Source organism: Linepithema humile, chromosome 7, assembly GCF_040581485.1.
Source record: "Linepithema humile isolate Giens D197 chromosome 7, Lhum_UNIL_v1.0, whole genome shotgun sequence".
NCBI classification, from domain to species: domain Eukaryota; kingdom Metazoa; phylum Arthropoda; class Insecta; order Hymenoptera; family Formicidae; genus Linepithema; species Linepithema humile.
In genome coordinates this window covers 8,859,656-8,875,670 of record NC_090134.1, presented here as the reverse complement: position 1 = coordinate 8,875,670, position 16,015 = coordinate 8,859,656, and the positions used below count along the sequence as shown (strand labels likewise).

General features: G+C 35.8%; 2 protein-coding genes and 1 long non-coding RNA gene across 4 annotated transcripts in view; 2 read left to right on the top strand and 1 right to left on the bottom strand.

The window, feature by feature from the left end:
- Positions 1-161: 161 nt before the first annotated feature.
- LOC137001326 (uncharacterized) lies at positions 162-1,548 on the bottom strand. The gene is made up of 2 exons (XR_010891390.1): positions 1,149-1,548; positions 162-457 (listed from the first exon to the last, which is right to left on the bottom strand). It is a non-coding gene; the product is annotated as an uncharacterized lncRNA (long non-coding RNA).
- Positions 1,549-3,045: 1,497 nt separating this feature from the next.
- ttv (exostosin glycosyltransferase 1 ttv) lies at positions 3,046-9,063 on the top strand. Its single transcript, XM_012373242.2, has 8 exons — positions 3,046-3,671; positions 3,896-4,934; positions 5,019-5,220; positions 5,307-5,426; positions 5,498-5,728; positions 5,836-6,102; positions 6,197-6,447; positions 6,530-9,063. Exons 2-8 carry the CDS (start codon positions 4,051-4,053, stop codon positions 6,708-6,710), a joined length of 2,136 nt encoding a protein of 711 aa, XP_012228665.1. The 5' UTR covers positions 3,046-3,671; positions 3,896-4,050; the 3' UTR covers positions 6,711-9,063.
- A 203-nt stretch (positions 9,064-9,266) lies between these two features.
- Cda5 (Chitin deacetylase-like 5) overlaps positions 9,267-16,015 on the top strand; it is a 43,439-nt gene continuing 36,690 nt past the window's right edge. The window contains exons 1-2 of one of the 2 annotated variants that reach the window (XM_012373236.2): positions 9,267-9,648; positions 10,088-10,181. In XM_012373236.2, coding sequence (XP_012228659.1) covers positions 10,130-10,181 — 52 coding nt within the window. In that variant the 5' untranslated portion in view covers positions 9,267-9,648; positions 10,088-10,129. Of the gene's footprint in view, positions 10,182-16,015 lie in introns of both variants that reach the window. The other variant, XM_067359974.1, reaches the window with a different exon arrangement.

The following is a 16,015-nucleotide window of genomic DNA, read 5'->3' as shown; positions in this document are numbered from 1 at the left end:
TCACTGTCAAAATACAGAAGTATGAAAATATTTGCATTTCAATGCATCAATAATAAACAGAAATTGATATATTTACTGCGAGAGGATCATTTTTTTCATAACTGAAATAAAAACAACATTTTTTAGAAAAATATGAAAGTAACGAAATAATTGATTAAATATAATATATAAAAAATGATTTAATTTTTTTTCTTTACAGTTTTGTAATTGTATTACTTCAATTACATCGCTGTCCTATATATGCTTATTAAATACAGAAAAAGAGGAGTATCTGACTCATCATTTGTTACTCATCTCTTGATTATAGTTTTATATTACGGTTCACTTTCTGTATATACCCTGTACATACCGTGTAATTGTCGTGTATCACGATTAAAATTACTTTTGAAGGACACATTTAATCGACATCTATGTTTGTATTATCCGCTCATCATACGATTGTAACGCCATCGGTTATCTACAACAAGAATTAAAAATTAGTTTGGCAAAAGTTAGTATCAATTTCTTTTTTATCTAGTGTTAATAATGTCACTTTCTTTTTTATCAAGTGCTAGTAATGTCAATTTCTTTTTTATCAAATCAATAAATAAAAATAAAATAAATTTTTAGATCATAATTTATATATATATGTACATATAAATACGATTACTTGTGCATTGTTTATTTAGGAATTTTTCAGAGTTAGAAAATTTTTTTATTTATATAAGTGCACAGTGCACAAAGTGCTTATATTTGTAGTTTAACAATTTTTCAAGTTTTTAAAATATTTGTGTATTATGTGACTCAAAAGTGTGTTTAATAATTGGCATTTACACTGAGCTATATATACTAAAATAATCGTAGCGTTTTCAAACGCAGATTTAAGAAAATGGAACATATCATTCTATTAATATAATAGAGATATATATATATATAGCTTCACCTTTGAAATAAAATAAAATTAACTACACTTCTGGTTCAGATATATTTGGATAAAGTGTCTGAATATTAATAAGTTAAATATTTAATAAATCAAAAACTAAATTTGTAGCAAAAAGACATAGACTGAAAGTGTAAGGTATTAATGATAGCTAGCTCATAAATCTTTTGTTAATAATTATGTAATTGCTGGCAATAATTCGTTCCACTTTGAATGGGATAAATCAAACCTATGTTTCTCGACACTTGATGCGGCAATTGCAGGCAATTGTCTTGGCGATTGTTTCGTCTCGCACTCGTAAAACACTCTCTTGCACGAACGGACAGACCGAGCATATCATACGCATCAAATGTGGTGAAATTGCGTTGCATGCAATCTCTTGGTTAGCAGTAGCTGCAAATTCCATAATTTTGTGCGAGGAACATCCGCTTCTTTCGTGCATTAACCATTTGCGTTGGAATGACGCGCTTACGCACGTTATTTGTAACTAGAGTTCCTTATTATTACTTCTTTCGTCAAACTTGACTGCCAAAAAAAGATTCTATTAATTCTGGTACAAAGAGCGAGCGCAAAAAATTAAATCTCAGTGGTTTTTTCGATTGCATAACAACGTATCGTGCCAAAGTACAAATTTCTCATATTAGCAAAAAAACAATTTTCTTCACAGACGTTTAATAAGTAGTATGCATAAGTGTCATGAATACGCTGTGGTCAAGGTAAGAATTTCGTAATTCCTTCTTTGTCGCGATGACGTCTACACTTGTCAATGCATAATTTGTGCAACGTGATTGACATCGAGAAGTTGACGAAAACGCACTTGGCTTTTCAAACAAACGTTTAAATACTAAGAGACATTAAAATACGTAAAACTTTCCTAATCTTTTAGATTTCTCTTACGCTTTTATTTTGTTTAAGTCATCTTCTTGCAATTTCGTATTATTTAAATGTCTTTATGCGTTCTCATTATAATATTTGTAATTGAAAATACAATAAATAAAGAGAAACCACTGCTTCGATCAGTTTGAAATAAGTACTTGCACAATAATAGATAATTATCGAATTTTATGAAAGAGAATTTTGAATCGTATATATTGATATGTTAATTCACTTATAAATTAATTCAGAAATATTGATCCACGATCATATTGATTTCTTAGATACACTGATTCAGCTTCAGCAGTAAGAATTGGTCTATTAAAGGATCTATTAGAGTTTTTGCGATTTATCGAGGAAATAATTCTGAAGCTTAATTATCTCAGGAAGTGTTCGATAAAATTCTTGAAGACGACACACGTTCTCGATTCTCGCTGCGTGCAGTATTCTGTGTGCGATATACGGTATCTGAAATTATATTTCGCTTTTCATTGTTCGTATTAAAGAAAATTAGTTATTAAATTGTGAATTGCCTACATCCGCTTTTTTACGATACTAAATAAGGGATCTGATGATGAACATCATTCTAATACCATTGTGGCACAAAGTTAGAGTGAGTAGAAATTCTTTTCCTTGCCTCAATATTGTTTATCGAAATTTTTCAATTTTTTTTGTTATATTATACATTGTATGTGCAAACATATTTATATAAATTCATATCGCAATGAGAATATTGGAATCTGCAATTTTTTAACGTTGCTTTTGAATATTATTTAGATTATTAGCACATGGTAAAACCAATAAGCGAAGTTCGATAATTGTCAAAAGGTAAGTTTTATAATTAACTGCAAGTGTTCTCAGAGCGTAAAGTCTAACATATAGAAATCAATATATTATAATAGGGAGTTGCGACAAGAGAATCAATATATTCAACGACATCCAGGCGTTGAGGAAAAAAAATCTTTTAATAAAAGCTAATTAAGAGATTTTTTTAAAGATAATTTTAAACCATATGTAGTAGTTTTGGTCCTTTTTTAACAATGCACAACACTCACGCATGCGTGCGACATAGGCAAATTTAGTTTCTGCAGTCGAAAATGCACGTAATATCGGAATTTATTTGTACTATTCTCATCTAAAATATTTATTCTAAGATTTACTTGATTTATAATTAAAATTTTGATAACTGGATTGTTTTCCTTTAATGTATTAAGCGCACGATTTATGCGGCCCGCGTGCCGCGCCGTGACATTCACCGTGACAGTTGTCGCCGCTCTCGCGAGACGCACGTCAGTCTAAGCAGGCGATTTGTCAGTCTAATCGTTTCAACGTCACTGCATAATTCGCGTTGCTTTTCAAACCAATTATTTAATGCACCGCGGTGTGCAATGATTTTGCACTTGTGGGCGTTTGCCGATCAATGTCACGCGGGTCCACCAAGACCGGCCGAAAAATGCAAGTGGGCGTAAAATCGCCGGCAGCCTCGACGAAATCGACGTGTATCGTAATTAACCTAGAAGGATGATGCGTCAATGCGGTGCACTCGTAAATAAGTGGATCGTCCGAGGATCGTCATGAATTGTGACTTCAATACGTGCCATTTAATAGCGACGTGGAATCTTGACGTGATCGTCGACCGTGCGAGCTCCGGATCGCACTGCTTATAGGTTATATTCGGTTAGGATCGCTGTATCGCGCAGTCAGCACGATCCGTTTCACATTCTACACACGACGCATCGTGCACTGCTGTGTAACGCGTGTAAGCGGCGTGAAATTTATCAACGGTATATCAGTTTGCCAGTCCGTCATGTATTTTGTGAAGATTGTGTCATTTGAGCTTTTCCTGCCCATGGTTACTCTTGATCTTAGTTCCAAGCAGGTAAATGACTTTCCTCTAATTTTTTGTGTCATTATTTTTTTCTTTACCCGTAAAAACGCTCGCTTTGATCGTATTACAATTGCAATTTGTCGGAGGAGTTGTGTAATAATAACGTGATGCTATATATATGTTCATTGCAAATGTGTAACTGTATTAAAATAACCAAATAACTTGATTGAAATTGAGAAATAGAATTTTTGAATTTTTGGAATTTTGTGTTACAGCTGCACAAAACGGCAAGAGTGATTACATTTTGGAAGAACTTTTGAGCCATAATTAATTGTTACAATGTGCTTGTGACTAAATATTGATCTTTTACATTGGGAAAAATAATGCTTAGAATCATTATATATCTTTGTATAACCTGACTGTATTAAAAATGCAAGCCAAGAAACGCTATTTATTATTGTTTGTAACATGTGCGTTTCTTGGTTACTGTTATTTTGGTGGATATCGTTTAAAAAGTGAAAAATGGACAGGCAAATCTCAGTTGCCTTATGAGCGATTGCCTTCATATTTAAGTCTAAACGAAGAGTTTTATGACAAAGATTTAAAGACATCCATTGGATCCTTGGCGATGTCTCAACGTACAAGGCATTGTCGCATGGAAACCTGCTTTGACTTTACTAAATGCAAGCAAGGTTTCACAGTGTATGTGTATCCAGTCGAAGATGTGATAAGTCCATTATACCAAAAAATATTAAACGTTATCACTGAATCGAGATATTATACTTCTGACCCAACACGGGCATGTATATTTGTCTTAGCTCTGGATACGTTAGATAGAGATCCCTTATCTACTGAATTTGTACACAATCTTCCCTTGAAATTGTTGCATCTGCCATATTGGAATAATGGAAGAAACCATCTCATATTTAACTTATATTCTGGCACGTGGCCTGATTATGCAGAGGAATCACTCGCCTTTGATGTGGGTTATGCTATGCTGGCCAAAGCCAGCATGTCCATCTTTAGACACAGACCAGATTTTGATATATCGATACCTCTATTTGGCAAACAACATCCGGAACGTGGTGGAGAAGCTGGACAAGCATTAGAGAATAACTTCCCTAACAGTAAGAAATATGTGGCAGCTTTTAAGGGAAAACGATATGTGCATGGTATTGGATCTGAGACGAGAAATGCTCTCTATCATCTGCACAACGGCAAAGATTTGGTATTTGTTACGACTTGTCGTCACGGGAAAGCTTGGAGAGAATTCCAGGATGAACATTGTCAGCAGGATAATCAGGAATATGATACGTGAGTAGAAATATTCAAATCATTTGAATTACACATATATAAATGTCACTTGAGACTAAAATGGAATCGTACATTTCTTCACAGGTACGACTATGAGATTTTATTAATGAATGCCACATTTTGTTTGGTTCCGCGAGGACGACGGCTAGGCAGCTTTCGTTTTCTAGAAGCTTTGAAGACGGGATGTATTCCAGTTATTTTAAGTAATGGATGGGCTCTTCCCTTTCACGAGCGCATTGATTGGACTCAAGCTGTCATATTCTCTGACGAGAGATTGTTGCTGCAAGTAAGTTAAAGTACAAATATACTTGAGTGTATCATGAATTATATTTTCTTTACACTAGATAATCAAATTTTTTGTGAACTCCACAGATTCCAGATATAGTACGGTCCGTATCCAATGTACAAATCCTCAAATTGCGACAGCAAACGCAGTTTTTATGGGAGAAATATTTTTCATCCATTGAGAAAATTGTATTTACTGTGTTTGAGGTAATTGTCTATGGTAATATTTATTAGAACTTTTGTCTTTTATCTTCCATTAATCATAATTATCAATTTAGAATATTCGAGAGCGTTTGCCGTGGGAAGGTGCGCGGGAAAGAATTGTCTGGAATACGAATCCCGGAGCATTGACGATTATACCGCAATTTGCTGACAGTCAGCAAGAACTTCCCTTTTCGAACAGTAACCCTGGTAATACTTTCACTGCCATAATTTATTCGCAATTGGGATCCACTGCTGTTCTTTATCGCCTACTTAAGAGTCTCTCGAAAAGCAAATACCTAGATAAGGTAAGATTATTTATCTTTAGATTAAATTCTTGAATTATCAATTTTTCTTGCTGTATCTCCTTGCACGATAACTTTTCAATATATTATAATATATCCTTTTGTTCAAGATAATACTTATGTGGAACTCGGACATTCCGGTGCCAAGGAAACCACGTTGGCAAGGTATTAAGGCGTCAATCCACGTTGTCGCGGTTGACGGAATCTCCCAACGTTTTTATCCTCATTCGTTAATCAAAACTAGTGCCATATTGTCGCTCGACGAAGACGCTACTTTAAATACCGACGAGATTGACTTTGCTTTTACGGTTTGGCGTTCATTTCCTGAGCGGATAGTAGGATATCCAGCGAGATCTCATTATTGGGATGACTCAAAGGTAAATATTGAGCAGTATACGCGATATATGATTTCGATTCAATTGGTAAATATTTCGCGACTGAATCACCTCGATTTTCTTTTTGCGTTTCAAGCGTTCCTGGGGTTACACGAGTAAATGGACAAACGACTACAGTATCATACTCACCGGTGCCGCATTCTATCACCGCTACTACAATACTTTGTACACCGAATTATTAAGCTCAACTCTCCACAAAACTGTGGAGCAATCGCAGAATTGCGAGGACATACTCATGAACTTCCTAGTGAGTCACGTCACACGAAGACCGCCCATCAAGGTGACGCAGCGCAAGCTATATAAAGATACCGCGGTAGCCGGAATTAGGTGGGTCTCTCTCATTTACTCGCACTTACGTCGCAATCACGTATCATTATTCTATTTCTAATCACGTGCCGTTGGGTTACAGATCCCCGTGGAATGATCCAGATCATTTCATACAACGACAGACATGCATGAATACGTTTGTCGCTGTCTTCGGATATATGCCGCTGTTACGATCGAACATGCGGTTGGACCCCGTTCTGTTCAAAGATTCCGTGAGCAATCTGCGCAAGAAGTATAGACAAATTGAACTAGTTAGCAACTAGAATTGTACATACTGCTTAATTACGCGCAACTATTTAATTTTTCAAGCGCACCTAACGCGACCTTTGCGTCACATGACATTAGATCTGTTTTTTTTTCTATTTTCTTTTTTCAAACATATCCTTTTTTATTTAAAACAAAAAAAAAATATATATATATATATATATATGTATATATATATATATATATTTAAGACTGTAAAGGAGGAAAAAAGAAGAAATTGTGCAAAAATACTAAAGTACTGTTAAAAAGAACAGACCTATTGTCATTCTCATGCAAACGTGCGAATGTAGGACTGCAAGCCAGCGTCATACTATGCGCACATTTGTGATTCATGAATTATATCAAATTTAAGTAATGTGACGGAAATATTGACTGATTCGTGTTCTTTTGCGTCCAGCACTATGCATCATGCTTGACCATATATCTTACTCTTCTAATCAATCTAATCGAAATGAGAGTGAAATAAAATGACTGCCGAAATATCATTTAATGTAGAACATTTACACTGATGAACAGCGAATTACTATAAAATCACGAATATGCAAATATGCGCATAGTTTAGCGTTAGCTTAAAAGGCATAGATCTATTGTCATCTTGCAAATATGCGAGTGTAAATGTACGGAGAACTTTTGCGAATTACGCCATATTAAGTTATCGGTGTCATCGGGCAGTAAATCAAAGTCCGTTATCTAATAAGGACGCATGGTGATATCCTGCGATTTATTTGGGAGTAATTTTGTACAAATTGTAGAGTCGTAACGATGCCGTTTCCATTTGATATATTTCATGCAGCAAGCTGTGGGCTTGCTGAGAGACAGCATTATTGATGTACATACAAATCTTTTCATAGTTATTAATAAAACGAAGTTATTTAACAAACACTTGGACTTTTCACACCGGTCATTGAAATCATTTAAGCGGTTTGATAAAAAAAAAAAAGAAAGGGAAAGAATCAAATTTTTCTGACGCGCGTGCTTTCGTATAATGATTATCATCTAATGATTAAAATAAAAAGAAGCAAAATGGTCTCGTTTGTGTATGTATAATGATATTTTTAATCACAGAGATCTGCAAATGTTTTTCTATCCGAATAAATATATTTCACGTAATTCTTCTAGATTCGAGAAACGTGTAAGAAATTGGTAAAGTCTAGAGTAGACTACAAGTGCTTTTGTAATGATATGGGAGTCGATATTTATCAAGGAATTACAAAAGCAGGATTCGTTTGTATTTAAAGTAATTGTAAAATTATAGCTTAATGAAATTATTAACGGGTCAATCTTTCTGTTATACAATAATCTTAATATTATGTGATTTTTAGCATTGCGTTACTAACTTTTTTCCTCTTTTTTTTTTTTTAGAGAAAATTTTTACAGTTTATATATTCGACCGAGCATCAACGCGAAGAGAGAGATTCTATCAATTTATCTAACTGTGCACGATATTTTTAGCGCATATTGTCGCATATCTCGTATATTATTTTATGACCACCAGTGTTTTACGAATTGCACTTGATCTACGAGTCTAGCGCATTTCGAGTCTTACTGTTCAGCATATCTATTTCAATACTGCCGAGTTCTCAGGAACTGTTTAAAAAAAAGGACAGAAAAATTTCTTTGTTAAGGCGTCGCAACAATATCTAGTCGTTTCACACCGATATATGTTGTTACACGATAGAAGAAAAAAATAATAATATGTAATTCCTCGGTTAGAAGGACTGCAACGTGGCATCTTTGTATTCGTCTGTGCGTTTTAAAGACGAAAACAATCTATGTATGTGATATGTTTTCAATTATTGTGTGTTTTATAATAATCTGAGAATATTAAAGAAGCTCTATAATTTTTATGCATAATATATTTCTGCAATTTAAGGAGTGCATATGCGTTAGAATCAAAAGCGAATTAATTGAAAGCCTTTATTACACTTGTTATCCGTAATATTGCAATCATTGTGTAGATCGGATCACTGATCTGGTTTCAGTAATTGGTTAGATGTCTACTTTATAATTATCTTGGATTTGCATCTATTTATAAACATTTGTAAATTAGTACCTAGATGTACATAGAACCTGGTAACACAATCCATTTTTTTTTTATTCCTCGGTGAACAATTTATAAATATGTTCCAATTGTTGGTCACTGTGAAGGCGAGCATAATTTTCGTACAAGAAAAAAAAAAAAGAGTTTTATCGTGGCAACCGTAGATATTTTTATTCTATCTGTCATGAAACGATAATTCCGATCTGTTAAACACTTTCCATGTAATTGTACTGCGCAAAAATAACGTAACGTAAGAAGGTAGTATTAGTCATTTTATATGGGGAAAAACAAATAAACTGTTTTGTACAAAATGTTTCGTCACTATATTACAAATTCTGGACATTGGTTCTTTTTTTTCACAAAATATTTACGCTAATTACAATGTTAATCATCTTTATTCACGTAATAATGCATGATACACAATCACTATACAATAATTTGAATATTACGCGCCGATTGTTATGATGTAATTGGTGTAAATCTATTACACTTATTGCACTCGCATTCAACAACCGCGAGTCTTTGTCTACGAGTAATGCGAACGAGAGAGTGCTGTTTTGTTTCTTCTCCAAAGTTCTTTTTTTCTAGATATTCCATCAGAGATCGTACAAGATTCCGCGGGCGAGTCCGCGGCCCCCTCGGGTCGGACTCATCGCCGTGCAACCCTCTCCCATCTCGATCGCGGGAGAACACGAGAACGATTTCAGGGTTAACAATGTGCAGCGAGGTGGAAAAAAGGGGAGGTGGATTTTTGAGTAGCCGCCAGGGTCCACCATCGAGTATCCCCACTCCCGGTGATCGTGAACGCCGGGACCGACCGGGAAGAAGTGGTGGCCGACACACGGTGGTGGCGTAGCACCAAGACTCCCCTTCTTTGTTGCCGCTCCGCTAGAAAGGTAACTATGCCGAGAAGACCAGGAGGTATCAAGTACGCTACTCGCAATATACCCACAGTCACCTTTCTCTCCTCGTGACCGTAGCATATGTTCCACCGATGCCCATGGCGGCTCACTCGCGGCTCTGAATAATCGGCGCTGCATCGCCGCCGCAACTTTCGTAAGGCTCCGCGTTCGACGCGTTGGAGGAAAAAAAAAAAAAAAAAAAACCGAGTGGCAATCGCCCGAAAATCGGCCCGTGAAAATCGATCGCGCGATCGAATTCGGAGGATAGCGCGCGCGAAAACTCGGGAACAAATTTCAATTTCACCGTCAAGAACCGCGCCGGTTTCTCTTCGCGTGTCGTGCGGTCGCATGTATAAGAAGGAGTCGCATATAGAAGAAGGAGAAGAAGAAGAATTATAATAATACCAACCCCTTTCTGTTTTCCCGGGATCAGCGTTCAGATTCGGCGCCAAACGAGCATCGACGACGAGAAAAGATGATAATCGTGAGCAGCGTGTTGCTGATTTTGGCGATTGTGTCAAGAGTCGGTGAGTTTGACAGATATTATACATATCCGAATTGTTGCGCCAACTTTCTTTCTCTTCGTCAAGCACGAAAAAGAACGTATACCTAACCTAACCTAACCAAAATATATCCGTCGAAAAAGAAATATATTTAGTAGATGCAACTAAATAATTTATTTATCTGTATCTTCAATATACGTTCAATATTTTAACTAAATGTATATAATACATCTTATTCGTCAATCATGAAGTTGGCAGCAAAGTGTGTGTTAAAGAATTATATTTAGAAAACGCAGTTAATTAATTTTTCAATTAGAATCAATTATCGAATTAAAAATATCGAACATCTAAAATTGAACGTTCTTATATTTTGTTTTCTATTCTTTTGCATTTACATATGTCTGCTTGCTCTTGTTGAGTGTATTATCTGTGCCATTTTAATATTACAAAAATGCGAAATGCGACTTAAAAATAATGAAGCAAATTAAAAAAGCCGACTTGCAATTGTTCTTCAAATCAATTTGACTCTGATTTTATTCCATGATATTTTTGTAAGCAAGATACTAAACATATACTCACTATTAATCTGTTCGCTCTAGCGGATTGGAATTTGCATTTAGAGCTACGAAAATATAAATTTTGTCTTATCACTTTTCAATCACATAATATTAAATATAACATACGGTCACATTAATATTACTTGTTAATCAACGCGGATTTCCTTTAATACGCAATTTGCGCGCGCGTAATTATGACAACGACAAATATTGCAAATCGATCAGACGAAAAATTAAATTGCATGTTTTCGCGCAATCGGATTTATCGAGGTGCATTTTTAAAAACATTTGCAACGCGGGAAAGGAGTTGTCGTTATCGTTCAGCGAACTCGTTGGCTCATGAGCTGGAATCGCATGCTCGCTCGCTCGCTCGCTCATATTAGTCTCGCGAAAATGTCAGTTTATGTAATGTCCGCGCCGTTGAATAACTGGCACACACGCGGAAATCAAGCTATATCGAATACGGTCCTTCGGGGTGCGCTCGAGGGTAATGTGCTGTGCTTTAAAGATTTTTTTCTTTCTCCGCTCGCTTTGCCCTCTTGGCTGACAGGAATGTCCCGCATGAGTGATCAAAATATTGCGCAAATCGAAATACACGAGCGTACTGTCAAATCAGCTGTTACGTGAAAGTCAAACACATGTTTTTCTAAAGAACTTTTTAAAGATGTATGAAAAATATAGTATTAGTTAAAAAAGTCATACAAATTTAAAGAAAAATTATTTTCTAATATATTGAGAGTTGGGTGTGTATGTGTGCGTGATTAGATAATTTTTTGGGGATTTTTGCCTTTTATTTTTATCAAAAAAATTCAAAGGAACGAAGGATTCGAAGGATATATTCTGATCAATATATGCTTTTGTATAAAAGTCTTTTCTTTTGTTATTTTCCGTGATGTTCAGATCGCGGGAAATATTTCACGCCTTAAAATAAACTATAAGTGATTTTATTTTCGTATTTATTGAAGAAAAAAATTGAATAGTTACTTTTAATATATCTTTCTTTGATTTTCTCAAAATTATAATGTAATATATATCTGTTTTTTAAAACTGGAATTGGATTAGCGCGCAAGAAACTACGAGAAACTACTTTTTTCAGACAATTAAAAAGAATGTTTAACTTTGCAGTGCAATTTGCACGAAACATCTGTAATGGGTAGCAAAATTAATCGGATCGTTATAATTAATCTCGCTGTTACTTCACAATAACGTGGGTTAAGATATCCGAAGAATCCAAGCAGTTAAAAGTGTACATAATACATAGTTACATCCGTGAGAAAAGAAGGAGAAAGAGGCTTCTTCCCAACGCGACATACATGTGATGGTGATTTAACATTTCCAAATGTAGGAATCTGCCGCGGGTGATTTCTACGCGTTTGTGTCTTCTTCTGTTTGGGAAGGAGGAAAGAACTTTTGCAATCATGGTAGCACGGTAGGTCGGTTTCGCATACGAAACAAGCGATTTGCGAAACTTTACCGAGGTGGCGGCCGTGCTCAGATAGAGTCGACTGAGTGCACCGATATTTCGTCAAGAGAGATTTGCGAAATCGAGAATACGCGACTATCGGAAAATTTGTAGCATTCGCAAATTTTATCATGGGAAAGTAATACATCAGAATTCGATTCTTAGGTTGCTCGTTATTCTTTTGGGAAGCAGTATATATATATATATATATATATATATATGTGTGTATGTATAGGTACTCGTAATGTAAGAGAAGCAAACTTGATTTGACTGCGTGGGCGGACTGTTTTGCGCTGTACTGCTGGCTCGTATCACAGAAAAGTAATTTAACAACCGGAATGCAGTCTACGTCTCATAATTTATATGTTGCCGGCTTATCTTAGTGTCAAGGGTTCCGGAGATTGCGGACAGCCGCTCTAAGTGCCCGCATTATCTTTTTTTTTTTTTTAAATTGTGAATTACAACCCTGAGAGTGAAAAAATATGACGCACGCAATGACACGCTCGAGCGAAATCAATTTTTTGTTTTCTGGATTATATAAATTCTTTCCAAACTTAAACTGTACTTATTTTACCAATTTAATTTTGATTTGAATTCTCGCTCACATGAAATTTTTTATCCCTTACTTAACTTCACTTATTGTTCGTCGACATCGACGAGCGCTAGTAAATAAAGCCAATAAAATTTACACAACGCGTATCAATCAATCCATAAGCGAGTACGTCCATCGCGTATGCGCGATCGTAAATCATCTATTTTTCAGCTGGATAAATTACGACTTTAATATTTCCTAACCCACGCAGGATGCTATATTCTCGAACAACCCCGAACGCGGACGCAACCACGTGATCGTATATATAGCACAATAAAATCCGCAGCTCTAAATCCGCAAGTTTGCGACTCCCTGTCTCCGGTACTCTAGCGAGTACGCGAGCGATATTCAGAGCTCTGCGCTTGAAAACCGCTTCTCTCGGCTATTATCCTTTCTTCAGGATTCTTGAGAACACCCGCGCGCGGTCCGCCGCACTTCGGAATTATCAAGAGAATTTACTGGCGACGCATGTACGTTGCATTACTGAGCAGCCCTCGAACGTTTTATCCGTAGACATGAGAAAATTACTACATTCCAACTATCGTCATTTTGAAATGGAAATATTCGCAATTCAGAATGCGAGGAGGAAAGAAATGCGGTTTATTTACTGCGGAACATAAATTTCTTAAGTGCGTTCGCATAAGGAAGAAGAAATTTGTATGTGTATTAATTATAAATGTAAAAACGATAATCAAAACTGTAACAATCATATTGATTTCAAAATTTAAAATTACATACGCACGTACGGTTTTCTACTTGTTAAATTGATATTCTCAAGAAGTGGAAATCAAATTCAATTACAATTCAAAACAAAGATAAACACATCTATTGCATAATTGATTAACCTACAATTAGTGAAAGAAGGAAAGGGAGAAAGAAGAGAGAAAACAAATGGAGAAGGAGAGAGTGATTTGATGTCTGTATGCAAATTTACGTTTTTTGGTTTAGAAGGAATGCCACTTCTATTGACAATAGATCCCGGTTCATTGTCCTGCACCCAAGATTTTATCAACACCCACGCAACCACGTCACATTGCAATTACTAAAGAAAATTTACCACGAGCGCAAATGACTTGCGATCACACGATATTGGCTCAGAAAATAGGACACTATGACTTGTCACACATAAACACAGGGCAACTCTACTATTGATTTGAATCATGATATTTTCTGATCAATTTCTTGAGCGGACGAAGAACACACACGTTTCTGTTTAATTAAAGAAGTCCATTAAATTAGTAATCGCAGAGATGTGTGAGTTACGGCGAATCAATGACGCAACGATTTAATAATCGCGCACAGAAGTGGAGAATTAAGCTATTGGGATTCTTCTTACAGAGTTAAGCTATTGAGATTCTTCCTCTTTCTTTCTCATTTTCTAGTCTGAGAAAATAGATACACGCCATGTATAGGGAGAAATAATGCAATCTTTATCCGTTTATGTTGCTGAAAGCGCTTCCCGGCTATTATTATCCTTCTCTAAGGATTCCGCTGGTAAATGCGTATGCGTATATATGCGTCGCAATTACCGGGAGAATTTACCGCGAGATGCATGTACACATCATGCCGCAGCCATCTCTTTTATTACGTTCTCGGTCCATATTCCATTAAAAGAAATGCGGTGCGCCTGTAATCAGGAACAAAATTGAACACACTGATCGCCTTACAACTGATTACTTTATAATAAAAGAGGCTCAGCAACTTTTCCACTCAAGCTAACTTCTTAATCTTTTTCAATCGCCAAAATTTATGTACAAACGAGATCTTACAAATCGTCCCTGTCAAACTAATCATATTGTTTTTTATATCAGATTTCATTACTGTGCTTTCACCATTGTGATGGTCCTGTAAGACATCGCGCGTATCAGTATCCCAGGATGTTCCTTCGTGTTGCAATTAGAGTATTCATCGTGTGCATGAGTGCGTTATGCGTCGCCCATTATGTTCCCGCGACTTTGCGTTATCCATGGGTCTTGCCTCGCTGGCAATTACCCGGAGAATTTACCGTGGCCAATGTACCGATATCGATTCTTTCCAACTCACCCGCTCCATTATCCTTGGCCGGCGATTGGTCACTTCCAATCCGCCGACGCCGACGAGAAACATTCACGGTATGCGAAGGAGAAAACAGAGTCGCGAAATACATTCGTCGCGAAAATCTTCGGCGACGCGCATTTGCGTCACTCAAATTCTATTATATCACTCGCGAAGATTATTTAATTTTTTTTTACAATATTTGCAGTTTTTTTTTAAGAATGAATTTCTTCAATTTTATCGCCTAACATAACTCTGTTGTTATTAATTTTTAGATACTTTTGATTTACTTTTTGTTTTTTTAATTTTAAATTCCACTAAAATAGTATATATTTGTAAATTAATATTTGAAATAAAACAATTGTATCTAATTTTATTCAAAAATTGTCGAATGCTTCAAGCACTCGAACGCGGTAATGTATTTACAACTTTTTGTGTAGCTCTCGTGCATTTAATGGGAGGAATAAATAGATCATTATGGTTCTCTACAAGACCGTACGTATGTCGTGTGTAATTTCAGTAAGACAACGAATGATGGCATATCGATAATGTATTAACGGCTATTATAAGCACGTTGCAAACACGGAGATAATTAATTGTTCCCACTAGAACGGTATGAAAGCGGCTGTTCCGAGGCGATATTTCCCCGCGCTGCGTCATAAACTATACGGAACGATCATTACTTGTTCGGAAACACTAATTGTTAATACCAAATGCGGTAATATAACGCGTGTTGCGCGCAATCATTAGCTTTAAGAGTTTACAATGCCCGATATTCGCGAGAATAGCCCGCGGCCGTTGAGTTCTTACACACAGGCGGAATAATGACCCTCTCTTTACCGTGCATTATGAAACAAACTGATCTTGCAAGTGTTATTATTTGCAATCTGAGTTTATAGTTTTTTTTCAGAAAAAATTAGTCAAAAATAATTGTACAGTAAGGAACAAGAAAGGAACTAATTGCTTTTAAGACAAAAAGCTGTGATAAACATGTAAAAAAAATCAGCAATTTTATTATTTTGAACTGCAAATTTTATTATTACACAAAAGAAATGTTTATGCGACTTTGCATTCAAACATATTGGCGTTCAATTTGTTTGAACGAGCCGATGGGAGTCATTTGAACGATTCGTTGAAGTATGTAAATGTGAAATCTATTATATAATATAAATACTTAACATCAACGTGTTTGCGTCAACTTTTTTGTGTCAAT